We start from the raw sequence: 16254 nt of genomic DNA, 5'->3' as shown, positions 1-16254 counted from the left end.
CCTGAGATTAGTGGGGCTTCCAGAATCTGTTAAGAGCGCACCACTTCGTTCTGTTGATCAACTTCCCCAGTTAGGACTTTTTAATAAAATTCCTAAAGATGATGTAATGCTGAAACTTTCCCGGTTTATGTAACGTCATTCAGACCATTGGAGTTCAAATGGGCCAACCAAACAGCAATTAGAATTTTTCGGCTGTTTACAAACGTAAGTTTGACGGCGATTTAAAAGGAACTAAGAACAATTAAAGGCCTGAAAGTTGTCTTAAAAAACAGTATCTTCTTCTACAAAAAATCGTTCTTCTGACCCGTACCAACTGTGCTCAAATATGTTTATTCTCATATTTCGCTTTAAAACTGAATTAATCGTATTCAAGTTTTAGAAATTTTGAATATTTTGTTCATTGTAAAATAGTAGAAAAATGAAAACGTATTTTGTGACCAAAAAATCGTAAGAGAAACGCTTTTTATTGATAACTTTTGGTTTGTGATAAACCCACCAAGAAAATTTGGCGCATTGGCTCGCATTTTGCTCTAAAAATCACTGTTTAATGAAATTTCAAGTAAAAAAAAATGCCGTTGATGTTAAAATTGACTAAATGAGACTAATATTAGTGGACAGCTTTTGAGGAAATCTGTAATCTATCCTTGAGCTACGCCCACATTCTTTACTTCATAACTCACCGACTTTTGCTGGAATTTTCCAAACGCAAAAAAGCTTTGAAGGCAATTAAAACCTAAAAAACATGTGGTTTGTCGCAACATTTTTTTTGGAAAGTATAAGGAGGAAATTTACGTTGTCTGCATTAACTCTAGTCTTCTGGATTCCCTGACTTTTCCCGCAATTTCATAAATTTTATAATCGCATTGTACACATTTAGATTTAAAACAAAATTATTTCTTTCATAACCCAAATATTTTTGTCCTGCTCAAATAAGTTTTTTTAAAGAAAGCGGATGCGCACTTTAAAAATAGCAAAAAAGTCTAATCGATAATTTTAATTCCTAAAATAAGATGTTTATAACAAAATTATTATTAAGGGGAAATTTTGGAAGACACGGAATATCAGTGAGTTGATAACTGCTCCCATTCATGCATCGACTCACTGTTCCCCTCGTAACTCACTAACATTTTCCGCGATTTCAAAATCTCAAAAACCACTTCATAGAACACTGAATTGCCTGAAAAAGTGCTGCTTTTTGCAAAAACCGCTTTTAGAGGTGCATGCTCTCATGCATCAACTCACTTATCCCTAACTAACCCGAAATAACAAATATTTTGGGAGATTTTCAGAGTAAAAATACTTTGTAGATAAAAATCAGGATATGTGTTCTGCATTTGCCTTGTCGTATCGGTTTGTGAGCAAACTGACTTCTTCTCAATGGCTTAATTGCTTCCAAACACTCACTGACTATTTCCTCCATAACGAACGAAATTCGAAAATATTTTTGAAGATAATTCAAATCCCGACAATACATCGCTTGTTCACATTTAAAGCACAAATACACAGTTGATCATACGATTTAACGATCAAATCACTATTTTCCTCTTAACTCACAATTAGTTCCGATTAAAAACTAATGATTCGAAAAAATCTCCTTGTTTAGCTTTTAGGAGAACCGACTGTAAATAATTCAACCGTGACCATCGAAGGCTCGACTCACACTTGCCCAATCCAAATTTAGATGTAAATTTCGAAAATTTTCAAGAGAATTTGCGAAATTTTTTCGCAGTCATCATGGGAAAGTTTTCAAGTACTCAAAAACCTGAAATGCTGTTTTTTTTGGGCAACAAAATCCAACTTTTTGCCACAACAATTTGCGTATGTTTTTTGGTGATTTTGGGTTATTGAAAATTTCCTTTGTGGTATCGGTTTGTAAGAAAACTGACATTCGATGGGTTAACTGTAATTTTCAATACAACATCCAATTTCCAATACATAGAATTTCCCGAAAAATTGGGCTTTTACGAAAACTCTTGTCACTAGACGGTTTCTAGGAAAAGCGCTTTTAAGGGTATCAAATGTCCCCAACCATCTACTCACGTTTTTTCTTATAACTTTTTATTAAAATCAACCTAATTTTCTAAAAGCCTCTTCACGGTAATGCTTTTGGTAAAACTAACTTGCAGTGATTTTACTCTTTGCAAAAACAGATTTACTTCTATTTTCCCACATCATTGGTTATAATAAATGTATTTATAAACGTTAAAAATATAAAAAAATCGGCTGCAAGCCTGCATAAATTAAAATTTATCTAATAAGTTGCTAGTTGTAGAATGAGTCGAAAAATGATCTATAAATTGTGTTAAGTGCGGATGGTCATATATTAACTCACTCTTGTCTTCATAACTCACTGACTTGATCTGAGATGTTCAAAATTCACAAAACCTGATGTGGTAAAAAATGATTTTCTTTGGAAACCCGCTGTTGTAAAACGGTTTTAGAAAACAGCTATTTAAAAAGTTTTAACTATGACCAGCCATCAACTCACACGCTCCCTTGTAACTAACAATTTTTTATCGCAATTTTGGAAAATGTGAAATAGCTTGTAAAAACTTGAATTAACTGAAATGTAAGTGTTTTTTCTCTCTGGTAAAGTTTCTGAACACAATGAAAATTTCTTGAATAAGTTGGTCTTTATAAAATTCTCAATATGCGAAGGTTTTAGAGAAAACCAGCAGTCAAGTGTTTACTGACTTGTTCTGTAATTCGGAAAATTCAAACCACACTAAGTAGGAAAATCAATTTCAGGAAAAAATCTGCCTCTGTTAAGGTACGGTTTTTACGAAAATTATAATTAAATTGTTTCATTTGTGAGGATCACTCACAATTTCTCTCATAATTATCAGGTTTTGCCTGCGATTTAGAAATTTCAAAAACTGTGTGTATTAAATTCGGGTCCTTTTCCGAAAGTTTCATAGTTGCAATGTTTTCGATCAAACCGACTTAAAAGATGAACTGCGACGACACACTTTGGCTCAGTTTTGACGGTATAATTTACTCAGATTTACTGCTTTGTAAAAAAATTGTTTGCAAGAAAATAAAATTTCTAGAATACGTTTCTCGCCATACAATTATCGTGGAAACTTTTTTGATCAAACTAATTGTAAATGTGTAAATCACTGACTTTTTAAGCATCTTTTAGAGATTAAAATACAGTTGGTAGATATTTAAATTTACCAAAATGAGTAGTTTTATAGGAACAGTTTTGACAAAAAAAACTGGCAATCAGTGCGTAAATTGTGTCCAACTATGCATCAACTCAGGATTCTTTTTTAACTCATTGAAGGTTATTTTGGATTTTGCAAGCGCTGAAATGCTTTTTTAAGATTCCTGTTATGAGAAAGAAAGAAAAAATGTAATTAATAATTTTTTAACCTCAACTTATTCAATATCAAACTCACTATTTTCAATAGCTCTTGCTAACAATTTTTGGAAAAATTCCCGACGTCGATAATAAGAAATTTTTGCGTGAATTTATTCTACACTGTTAGTGGTAGAACAGGGCACCAACTCATTCTTTCCTTCACAACTCACTGACTTTTAGCGCAATCGTGCAGATTGAAGCTGAACTGTCTCGAAAATTGAATTTGATCCAAAAGCTGTTGGTAAAAAAATTTGGGTGTCCAAGAAGTTTTCTTGCCAATGAGGAGACAAATCTTCAGAAGTGCCCAATCATGCAGCAACTCACTATTTGCTTCTTAACTCGCCTAAATTGGCTTAATTGTTCCCGACTACCCATTGGGACCCACAGACAATTTTTTTCATGTTTCACTGGTTATTCTGGGGATTCTAAATCAGAAGAAACTCTAAATCAACAACTAAATTTTCCAGAAAAAAACTGGATCGGACGAATTCGCATTTCGAACTGGTTTTTGAGAAATGGGACTTTTGAGAAATGGGAAATTATTCAACTTTTCGCTTACATACATCAACTTCCAGATTCTTCTAAATTGAAAAGCAATTTCCAGTCAATATATCAACTGCTTCCTCATAACTTCCCTAAAAAATAGCCTTTCAATGGAAAAAATTACGTCAAAAAAACTGCCCTATTCGTTTGCATTCTTTAATTCTTCGGGATTTATAAGTAAAAATGCAAAACAATTATCCCCAAATTCCAACAGAGCGATAATCAACCCACTAGGGGTGAGAGTTCGCAAGCAACAGTCCCATCCAGCTCACGAAAAATGGGTATTCGAATTTATCAAAAAATCCCTGTTCGTTTATGTCGCACGGTCGAATAATTGCGGCACACTTAAACAATAAACCGGAATTATTTATAAGCAATTTACTGGGCCGCTAATTGATTGTCGCCCTTTTATACGACGCCATCCATTTGACCGTCATAAATTGCATTCCCAGCGAAAAAAATTGATTACTTTCAACTCCAAACAACCTGGAGATGAGCCACGAGGAAAATTAGGCAACAAAGCAATTGTTTATTGCATAGCCTGTTGTTTAGTTGTTGCATAATCAAAAATGGAGCTCGCGCCGTAATTATTTGCAGTCGCTCGTTTGTGTTCAGGTCGCATTTTAATTCGCCATTTGATGATAATCGGAACAAAAGTCGGACGAACAACAGAGAGACGGTTTTCCTAACAAATCGGGGCGACCTGCAATTAAATCACGTCACTGTTGCCATTATTCTGCACAATTAGGTTTTTGCAACAGCCAACTTGCAAACGCGTCACAGACGTGAAATGCATTCATTTCTGGCAAATTTACCGTTTAACGCAAATATAAAAAACAGGGCAATTTGAATAATTTTGCGGCTCTTTTGCTCTTAAAGAAGCATGGGGAATTGAAGCGAGGAATTCCAGTTCAGCTAAATAATTTGACTGCTGTTAACCGCCTGGAAAAAATTCGTACTAGTTTTTTGTTTTCCTCAATTAATCTATCAAATTTGCCTAATTCGAAAGTTAATAATATCCGCAGGTACAAGGTGCCAGTGTTAATAAAATTTTCGCTTTTTTAAAACATTTCCAGCCAGTTTTACTGCTACCAAGAAACTTTGCGTTTGGGGTTTTTTTGCATCGAAAAATCCAAATTTCCTATAACTTGGTTTGATGCAGTAATCTCGAACCATTTGAAACACCAGATTTTTTGCGTTTACAATTTAAAACAATTTTTTTTCGTTGCAGTAGAACTGATAAAAAAATTGTTAAAAAACGAAAACTTTATTTACATTTTGACGCTCTGTAACCCGAACACTATTAGCTTTCGGATAAGACAAATTTAACACTTTTGACGCAAACAAACTGTTTTAAATTATTCTCCTTTTTTGCTGCAATTTTAGTGAAAACCCAATTTTGCCTGCGAATTCCCGTTTAGGAAAAGGCGCTTGCAAATGTGTCTAAATGGGCATCAACACAATTTTCTTTGCAGTGAATTTGAGTGCAATCTCAAAAATTCATTAAATGTTTTATAGACCATAAGATTAACTAAAACGCGAAAATCTCTAAAAATGTGTATTACTTGAAATAATTTGAAAAATGCGACTAAAGCAGCAAATCTGCTCAAGCCCATCGAGCATGTTCCTTTTACTGCCGCATGACTTTATCCTTCTTGTTTGAAGCGATTTTAAAATATAAAAAATAAAGCGAATATTAAATTCTTCAAATAACATTAATTTTCTCAAAATGTTCATCTTGGAACAACGTTGAAAAACAAAGGTGTAAATGACCAAATTTCAGATTGATTTTACACATTGATTTTTAGGCGATTTTTGAGGCTCGAAAAACCGTGGTGGACAGTAAATTATTTTAAAATTTCTGTTTTCTGAAAATGTTTCCCATTAGGCTATTACAATTTTTCTTATTAAAAACATTATTTTCTTCATTCTTCGTTGATTTTTACTGCAATTTTTCAATTCAAATCATTTCTTTGACTACAATTTAGCAGAAAAAAGGTTTAAAGAAGGAAAAAAGTCAAATGTGTTCAAATAAACAGCCACTTACACGAGTCATGAAACCTATAGATGGATTTTTGAACAATATCCCATCATGAGTGTTAAAGCGTAAAATCTGCCCTAATAAAGATGAACTTCTTCTACGCATAATAAATTTAAAATTCTAAAATCCTCGGATAGACATTTAAACGTTCAAAATAAATTTTGCTTCTAAAAAACTAACCATTTTGGCAACTTTTCCTTTTAATTTCTGCCATTCTTTATTGAATTTTACTGCCGCCTCGTAAACCTAAAAATAGCATTGAGGAAATAAAAAGAGTATGATACATTGATACATTTTCTTATATTTTCCTCTTTAAGCCATTAAGCGTCAGAACAAGTTTGGGAATTGATAAAAAATCTTACCATTACACTTTGTGAGAGTTTTTTTTCGTTATAATTTCGTTTAAATTTTGCTACAATTTTAGGTTAAAAAAAACATGTGACAATCAACTAAATTCCCAAAAAAACTGGTTTTTGCATAATAGGAATGTTGAAAACTGTTCACCTCACCCAAACGAACCTAAAAGCGTTACAAGTCAACTCATATCTTCCCTTTAGAAGGTAAAAATTTCTACCACGATCTGGGACAGAAAAAACTTTGTTGGAGTCTATGAAATTCATTAGAGCCAACAAATATCTTTTGGAAATTGGAATTTTCAGAAAAATTGCCGTTAAAAAGTTGACTGACAACATTAGCGCACGTTTTCTACCCTAACTGGCTAATTTTTATTCGAATTTTTAAGTTCAAAATCGTTTGGCAAACATTAGAAACTAAATTATCTGCAAAAAAGATGATAAATGTCCATTGTGGAACATTTTTAGAGAAATGTGTCCATTAAAACCCCAAATAAGAATAAAATATGGATTGCCGCCCTTCTCCGTTCATAAACCATTAATTTATGGGGCAATTCTGCGAATTAAAAAAGCTAAACTCTCTGAAAATTTTGCTGTTTGAAAAACTAACTTAAGGAAAAGTTTTGCCTTTAAATACACTTTTAAAGCGTTAACTATGGCCAATAACGTAACTAAAAACTATTTCCTTAATTTCCTATTATTTTTATTGTAATTTTGTAATTGACGCCATTTTTAAAAAATAGCAGCAATAAAAGATTTCCAAACAAACATGATTTTTGATAAATTGGGAAACAATAGGAAGGGAAGGCAATTAATGAATTAATTGATTTTTGGTGTTATTTTGCGAACTCAAAAAAGGTTGATTTAAAAGTTTAAAAAATGATCAGTATTTTTACTGATTGGAAAAACGACGATAAAAATATTTTAGAAAACAGCTAATAAGCGAATAATATCTATCGATGCACCTACTTAGTTTTTCCTTGCTAACTGTATTTATTTTTGAGCGATTGAAGAAGTTGGAAAAACGTTTTTAGGCCATCGAAATCCTGAAGCTGGTTTCTAAAAACCATACGCTTGAAAAAAAACTTTTGAAGAAAGGAGGTAATAATCGACTCAAAACTAGAAATGTGCCCAAATACTCCTCAACGCACATATTTCCTCATAAATCATTGTCAGTATTCAAATCACAAAAAAACGCTAAAAAATGGAAATATCGGATTAATCGCTGCGTTTTCTAGAGAAGTTGCCTCAACTTGCATTGAGACAACTTTTTCATGCTGAACTAAATTTTGCTCCAATTTTAGCTAAAAAGAAAGTATTGACCCAGGTCTGCATTTTCGAAAGTTACTTGCAAAGAAGTTAATTGAATTCTCCAAATTGTTCAGAATAATTGTGTTTTCGTAGTTTACATTATGAAAATGTTGCTGCAAAAAGCGATTGTTAAAACATTACCTGTGCATTGATGTACTTTTTGTTATTGTAACTAATCAATTTTGGCTGAAATTTTCGAAAGACCAATAGTCTTGGGCCAAAAAATCGCTGTTTAAGGTATTGGCAATTTGAAAGTGTTTTTGAAAAAACCTGCAGTAAAGCTGGCTTTAAAACGCTAGCAAATTTTTTGTTAAAATCAACAAAATGAAAACGGAATGTCTCAAAGGACAAGAGGACAATACAAACTTTGGAATTAATAAAAATAAAGTAGATATTACAGTCAAACCTATTCAAATGCTTTACTAAAAGCTGAAAGTAAGTGAACTGAGCAGAACTCATAACAAAAAAATATACGCCAGCGTACTAAAAGCAAAATGCAAAAGCACTAAACATGCCCTATTCTGTTGCCAAAACATGGCCAAATAACATAGGGATTTTCATATACATAAAGCTATAATGTTTTTGTGCAAATTCGCAGATAAACCTTTCACAGCATAAGGTCCGGCGAATTTTCAGCAAACTTTACAACCTCTTGTTTCGCTAAACTGCCGTCTAAGATGAGTCCTTTCGGTCGTAAAATCGGCCCTAAAAAGAATGTCCCCATTGTGCCCAGTTTCACTTAAGGGCGCAGAACTTCTTTTGCACGGAACAATGCATAAATCATGAAAAATGCGCTGCGCCGTAACTCCAACGACCAATTACAATTACCGAAGTCTTTCTTTACCTAATTGCATCTGACGGCGTAATTGGTTTAGCGATAATTAACGGGTGAAAAAAGGAAACGCCTTCACATGTACTGTGTCCTCTTAAATTTAATTTAGGCCACTCAAAAAACTTCAGTTCGGGTAAAAACTTACCGCTGCCCGGGACGTAGATGTTGAGGAACAAACAGTCTTCCGCCTGGTTGGAGAGCAGAGGTAGCAACTTCTTCAGGTACTGGTAGCGGCCTTTCGGCATGACCTGATGAGCGGCAGTCCTATTAGAAATGTCCGGCGGTCTTTGCGGGCATGCGGCACCAAATGTGTCCGCCAGCCGGGTTCCAGGCCAGGAAAGTGGCGGCTGAGGAGGCAGGAACCGCAGCGGCCCTACTGGAGGCGCCGCGTATGGAACCCCACGAAAAACCTGCTTGGCAAACACATACAGTTATGGACCAAGTGCACTTGGAACTGGACTGACCTCAACAGGTTCCAAATGTTTTTTGGTTAGGTCCAGAATTACGCCCCTGATGGAACCAGTCTGGATTTCAACGATTCGCGAACTGTAGCGAGGAGGGTCGGCTTTCGTGCCTCGGCCGAGCACCAGCACGAGCACAAGAACGACCAGTGGCGCACTAGCACGATGGTACCCATGGGCGGCGCATCGGGGAAGCATGGTCTGCACTTTGGGTTGATGGGCCCGGCATTACTCTGATCCTGAGCCCTTCTAGCCTTTTGGCGGCTTAGGCGGCAAGCTGAAAGCAAAGTTTCATTCAACTAAACTCCAATGAACCAACTTTTGCACGATAAAGTTGAAAGATCGAGCTTTAAACTCGCAAAACTTCACATTCTTTTTGATTTGATAGGAGCTTCCAAAAATGAGTCTTCCAAAACGACGGCGTTAAGGCAGGTTGCAAGCCTCTATAAAAATGAATGTGGACTTTCAACCCGACGAAGTAGCACCGTGCAGCTTTAGCACAACAAAGCAGGAGAATTGAGCTTCAGCTTCACAAAATTTCACAAAAATACACGTACTTCCTGATTTTGTAGAAACTTCCAAAATTGAGTTCTCTAACGCTCCGTGAACGCAACCTATAAGCTTCCATAAAAATAAATTTGTACTTTTATTTCGGAGCAGCAGCACCTTGCAACTCTTGCCCGAGGAATCAGGAAAATCGAGCTTCAGACGAGCGAAACTTTACGAAAATACGCGTGCTCTCCRATTTTGTAAAAACTTGCCAACATTGAGTCTTGTAAARCGCCAAAACGTTTGTAAGTGGCAGCTTACAAACTTCCATAARAACAAACCTGGRCTTTCARCCCACAGAAGCAGCATGTTGTAAGTTTTGAACGGCAAAAGCGACAAATTRAGTTTAAAACTCGAAAAACTTTCCATGCGCTTACTTGCTGAATTTTTTGAAATTTCCAAAATTGAGTTTAGAACCCCGTTAGGGCAGCTTACAAGCTTCCATAAAAATCAATGAGGACTTTCAACAACAAGAAGCAGTACATTGCATCTTCTGCACAATTTATTACTCTGATCCTAAGCTCTTCTAGCCTTTTGGCGGCTTAGGCGGCAAGCTGCAAGCAAAGTTTCATTCAACTAAACTCCAATGAACCAACTTTTGCACGATAAAGTTGAAAGATCGAGCTTCAAACTCGCAAAACTTCACATTCTTTTTGATTTAATAGGAGCTTCCAAAATTGAGTCTTCCAAAACGACGGAGTTAAGGCAGGTTGCAAGCCTCTATAAAAATGAATGTGGACTTTCAACCCGACGAAGTAGCACTGTGCAGCTTTAGCACAACAAAGCAGGAGAAGTGAGCTTCAGCTTCACAAAATTTCACAAAAATACAACTACTTCCTGATTTTGTAGAAACTTCCAAAATTTAGTTCTCTAAAGCTCCGTGAAAGCAACGTATAAGCTTCCATAAAAATAAATTTGTACTTTTATTTCGGAGCAGCAGCACCTTGCAACTCTTGCCCGAGGAATCAGGAAAATCGAGCTTCAGACGAGCGAAACTTTACGAAAATACGCGTGCTCTCCGATTTTGTAAAAACTTGCCAACATTGAGTCTTGTAAAGCGCCAAAACGTTTGTAAGTGGCAGCTTACAAACTTCCATAAAAACAAACCTGGGCTTTCAGCCCACAGAAGCAGCATGTTGTAAGTTTTGAACGGCAAAAGAGACAAATTGAGCTTAAAACTCGAAAAACTTTCCATGCACTTACTTGCTGAATTTTTAGAAACTTCCAAAATTGAGTCTAGAACCGCGTTAGGGCAGCTTACAAGCGTCCATAAAAATCAATGAGGACTTTCAACAACAACAAGCAGTCTATTGCAGCTTCTGCACAATTCATTACTCTGATCATAAGCTCTTCTAGCCTTTTGGCGGCTTAGGCGGCAAGCTGCTATCAAAGTTTCATTCAACTAAACTCCAATGAACCAACTTTTGCACGATAAAGTTGAAAGATCGAGCTTAAAACTCGCAAAAATTCACATTCTTTTTGATTTGATAGGAGCTTCCAAAAATGAGTCTTCCAAAACGACGGCGTTAAGGCAGGTTGCAAGCCTCTATAAAAATGAATGTGAACTTTCCACCCGACGAAGTAGCACCGTGCAGCTTTAGCGCAACAAAACAGGAGCATTGAGCTTCAGCTTCACAAAATTGCACAAAAATACACGTACTTCCTGATTTTGTAGAAACTTACAAAATTCAGTTCTCTAAAGCTCCGTTAACGCAACCTATAGGCTTCCATAAAAATAAATTTGTACTTTTATCCCGGAGCAGCAGCACCTTGCAACTCTTGCCCGATGAAAAAGTAAAATCGAGCTACAAACTAGCGAAACTTCACGAAAATACACATTCCCTCTGATTTTCTAAAAACTTGTCAAAATTGAGTTTTTCAAACGCCGTTAAGGCAGCATACAAACTTGAACAAAACAAAAACCATAAAAATCAATCTGGACTTTCAACAACAGGAATCAGCCCCTTGCAGCTTCTGCACAAGAAAGCTGAATCGTCGGTCTTCAACTATAACACAAAATTTCACCACAATTCACGTATGTCCTGACTTTGTAGAAACTTCCAAAATTGAGCCTTCTTAAACGCAGTTAAGGCAACTTATAAGCTTCGATAAAATAAATCTGGACCTTCAACTTGACGAAGCAGCTTACTGCGACTTTTGCACGCAAAAACCGAAAAATTGAGCTTCACGGTCGCAAAATTTCACCAAAGTCTACGTTCTCTCTGATTTTGCAGAAACTGTCAAAAGGCAGCTTGCAAGATTCCGTAAAAATAATTTGAACTTTCAACCCGAAGACCTGGCGTAGCACCTTGCAGTTTCTCTCCAATAAAGCCAAAGAATCGAACTTCAATTTAACCGCAATTCACATACTTCTTGAATTCGTAGAAACTTTCAAATTTGAGCCTTTTGAAACACAGTTAAGGCAACTTATAAGCATTAAATAAGTCTGGACCATTCAACTCGACGAAACAGCATACTGCAACTTTGAGCAGACAAAAATTACAATTTATTTTTTAGTTTTGTAAAATTATTTAGCAAAAAAAAGAAAGCAGAAACATTGAGCTTCACAGTAGAAAAACTTCACAAAAATCTACGTTTTTTTTTATTTTGCAGAAACTGTTAAAATTTAGTCTTTCAAAATGCCGTTTAGGCAACTTACAAGCTTCGATAAAAATTAATCTGAACTTTCATCTCGAAAACGTAGCACCTTCCAGCTTCTCTCCAACAAAGCAGGAGAATCGAACTTCAACTTCATAAAATTTGACCAAAATTGATGCACTTCCTGATTTTGTAGAAGTTTCCAAATTTGAGCCTTCTCAAACGCCGATAAGGCAACTTATAAGCTTCCATAAAAATCAATCTCTACGTTCAACCTGCAGAAGCAGCAGCTTGGACCTTTTGCACGACAAAGTCGAAGAATCGGGTTTAAAACTCGGAACACTTCACTAAAATCCTGGTTCTCTGTGATTTTTTAGAAGCAAAGAAATTTCATTTTACTCTTGTACTGACAAAGTCATGTCCTTGTGCGTGAACATGATTATTTTTTCTGGATTTTATCAATATTATTTTTCAAATTTTCTGACTATTTGTTAAAAAATGCTTTGAATGTTGTGGTTGCTACAATAATTTCTCTAGTGGAGTGCGGTAGGAAGAAAGAGCAAAACGAGGTGTGTCCATAGTAATACACAGAAAATTGGGAAAACCTGGGGACCAATTAGTGAAGGAATCATAAAGATGAACTCCAAAATTCTGCGTAACAACACAACTTTATTGGGGGTTTATGGCGTCAAGGACGACGACCTGATCCATAATACGGACTCTTTTTTCGAACAGCTAAATATGGAATTAAGCAAAATCGAGCATCGAGAGCGGAAGAATAAAAAGAAAAGAACATGACAGAGTACTTGGAAAATATGGAGTGGAAGCTACTAATGACAATGAAAGAAGATTTATAGAGATCTGAGAGCAAAACAACCTTAAAATGTTTAGTTAAATAGAAACATTATCTAATTCACCAGGCGACAGACAGCAAAGAGTTTTAAATATATTAGTGACTAAAATAATACGCCAAAAATCCAGAATCCAGAAGATTGACTCCCTGGACTATCTGGAGGTGCCTTATGTGGACGCAGCCATTATCTTGTGAAGGGAATAATGACTTTACAAACAACGCGAACCAACACATCAGTAGACATACCAGAACACCCCATAACAACTTAAAACCAACACAAAATACTATTAAATGCTTGGAAAAGAATGAACAGGGTCAATAAAAATTGGCTGGGCCCAACGAAACAGGGATCGGGTGTGTTAATGTAGCAGAGAAATGTAATTACACAAATTAATTCTTGCACTCAGCAGCACTAGACGCTTTGGGTCTCCAAGGGGCAAAGGAAACGCTAGAAATAATATTGATGGGAAAAAAATTAAACATGATATCGCAACTCCACAAATGCCTAAGTAGAAGAATATAAGAGTACACGGAATAATTAGTGACAAGACGTGAAATGAATAAGAAAAGACTAAGAAATCTTTAAAGCTCAACACCTCTATAGGAAGAAGGAAAAGTACAGAATTATGGCGACTTCTTAGCATCATAAGTACAGGCCGATATATTGAAAGACTGTCACAACCGCAAGAATGGAATTAGAACTTAGCAAAGATGCTAACCAAATATTGGTCATGACACACGGCAGAGCCTCAGGATCAGGAAACATTCCGGAAGAACTACTGAAGTGTGGGATTGAAAAACTTTTCCGGGCTTTGGGGGACCTGTTTCAAAAAAGCAACAGCACATCGAAAGCACCTAAGGAATGGAAAATTTCATACGTATCCACTATCTATAATAAAGGAAAGAAAAATAGCTGTGATAACGGATTAAAGCTGGACGATCCATAAGAGATCATCTCTTCTCATTAACGCAAATCCTGAATAAAAAGACAGAGTTTAATCAAGAGGTTAAACGTCGTTAAACGGCTGTGGCAGTGTCATAAATGTTCTTTATGAGTGCTACACAGCGGTAGTCGATACGGCAATCTGCTAGAGCTAGGAGCATCTCATGCTGGTCCACAGTATCGAACGCTTTCTCATAGTCTACAAAGATCAGCACTAGTGGTTTGTTGTATTCGACACATTTTTCTATTAGATATTTTATCACTTGTAGGTGATCGTTAGTACTATAGCCAGAAAGCCAGCCTGTTCACAGGGTTGGTAGCTGTTAAGTTTGTTGGTGAGCCTCTTTGTAATAACGGCCATGAATAGCTTGTATACGTGGGAAAGTCGGCTTATTGGTCGATAATTCCTTAGACCTGTGACATCGCCTTTCTTGTGCATAATTATGATGACAGCATTTGTCCATTGAGAAGGTGTTGGACCCTTTAGTAGGCAGGCATTGAATAATTTTTGGATTACATATAGCAAAGTTGATCCTCCTTCCTTGATATGCTCAATTGTTATGTCAGCATCGCCAGGCGATTTGTTATTCTTCATATTTTTTATAGCTGACTTAATCCCTTCAATAGTTATCTCTGGGACATCTTCCGATCCCTCGTTCTGGACTTTTGGTATTTGCTGTTGATTTAGTGGTTCAGCCTGGTTTGAATATAGCTCCGAATCGAAATCCGTCACTATGTCGTACCATGTTTATCTGCTAACTTCCAGATGTTCGTTTTGACCAAATTTAGTCTGCGTCGAGTATCTTCATGCTTTTATTTTCTTCAATCGTTCTTTCTACCTGTGATGTGTTATATGTGCTAATGTCTTTTCTGATAGCTTTAGATATGTCTTTATTTAGCTGTCTTAGAGAGGTATAGTTTGTTGTATATTTCTCCAACACTTCCCTTCTTTACTTCATCATATTTAATTTGTTTGTACTCAATTTTTCTTGCCTTTTTCTAATTTTACTACCGCGTTCTTTTCTGGCTTCTTGTATCGTATGGATAATTTGTTTATTCAGGTCTTCAACGTTTATGTGTTCTTCTTTTATGTTTTCAACATGTTGTAGATTAGAAGTAACCATTGTTTCATAGGCATCTATATCATCAATGCGGTTCTGCTTAAGCTTTAGTGCTCTAGATATAATTTTTTCTCGTTCTTTCCTTGTGTTGATTGCAATTTTTGTTCGGACTAGGCGATGGTCACTGCCCACGGTGAAATTGTTTAGTACAGCGACATCTTGTATTATTTCCTTTCAATTTGATATTATAAAATCAATTTGGTTCTTCGTAACACCGTCGGGACTCAGCCAAGTCTACTTGCGCTGGTCACTCTTTTTAAAAAAGGACTCCTTTTTTTTAGTAGATTGGGGCTAACAAAAGATGATGATTCTAGATTTTAGACGCTATTATTGCTGATGACCAGATGAGTAGTAGTTGCTCAGGACATCGAAGACATGGAGATGATACTAAAACTTATATTGGAATTCGGAAAGTGGGGCTTGGAAGTCCATGTTGCAAAGATTGAAAACTTGTATGTTAAGGAACAGTAGCAGGATCTCAAACGGGCGACCAGACAAAATCTGGAAACTAAAATCTCCAGGGACGAAACGCTGGATGAAGTTATATCGGAAAGGAATATCTAGGCATCAAAAGCAACTACTATGGGACAAGAACGTAACTATAGAGAATAAAGAAAAAGATAATTTAAAACTCCATTGTAACAAGTACCATAAAACACAGCTCGAAAGTGTGGCAATTAAAAGGAAAAAATAGGAAAAAAAGTTAAGACGAGGAATGGATTACTGGAGACGAACCGCTAGAAAGTCCAGGAGAGACCGAATCAAACTACACAAGGCTTACATTAGCAGTAAAACACCATTATTTCGTGGATGAGATAAGAACATAACAGTTGATATTGAATAACGAAGAAGAAAGAATATAAGAATATTTCAAACTAAAGCCTCCATGGACGACGAAGCTGAGGAAGGCTAAAGCTGGAGAGGGAGAATCAGCAAAGAACTATTCGGAAGGAACCTAGAAGATAAAGAATAGATAGTTTTATATAAATATGAGCATTTTTAGGAGATTTTCACTTTTTTTAATGCGCTGCAGCATTTAGAATTCGATCCTAACTATATAAAACATCCCAGAAAATACTTTCACATTTTAAACTAATGTAGAACTTGGGGTAACCCAAGCAGTGCTCCATCTTGCCGCATTGGCTTCCGACTCCGGTCAATAACAAAGACAGTTAAAGTGATGTCGAAAAATAAATGTAATTTTGCCAGGGATTTTTCCACAGCTTCCTATTGCCAGTGCCCGGATGTTTTATTAGCGACTTAATGGACTGCACTCCATCTTCTG

General features: G+C 36.1%; 1 protein-coding gene across 1 annotated transcript in view; it reads right to left on the bottom strand.

Annotated features, from left to right (window-relative positions):
• LOC109535267 (neuroligin-4, X-linked) overlaps positions 1-16254 on the bottom strand; it is a gene marked incomplete at its 5' end in the record, with an annotated part of 206712 nt that overhangs the window by 52619 nt on the left and 137839 nt on the right. The window contains 2 exon segments of the mRNA XM_019901156.2: positions 8590-8854; positions 8909-9182. Of these exon segments, the coding sequence (XP_019756715.1) occupies positions 8590-8854; positions 8909-9103 (460 nt within the window).

Source organism: Dendroctonus ponderosae, unplaced genomic scaffold, assembly GCF_020466585.1.
Source record: "Dendroctonus ponderosae isolate FM_Combo_2020 unplaced genomic scaffold, Dpon_F_20191213v2 Dpon_F_20191213_10, whole genome shotgun sequence".
In the NCBI taxonomy this organism is placed as follows: Eukaryota; Metazoa; Arthropoda; class Insecta; order Coleoptera; family Curculionidae; genus Dendroctonus; species Dendroctonus ponderosae.
Note: the sequence above shows the minus strand (reverse complement) of the source record. Positions and strands in the feature narration are given on the sequence as shown.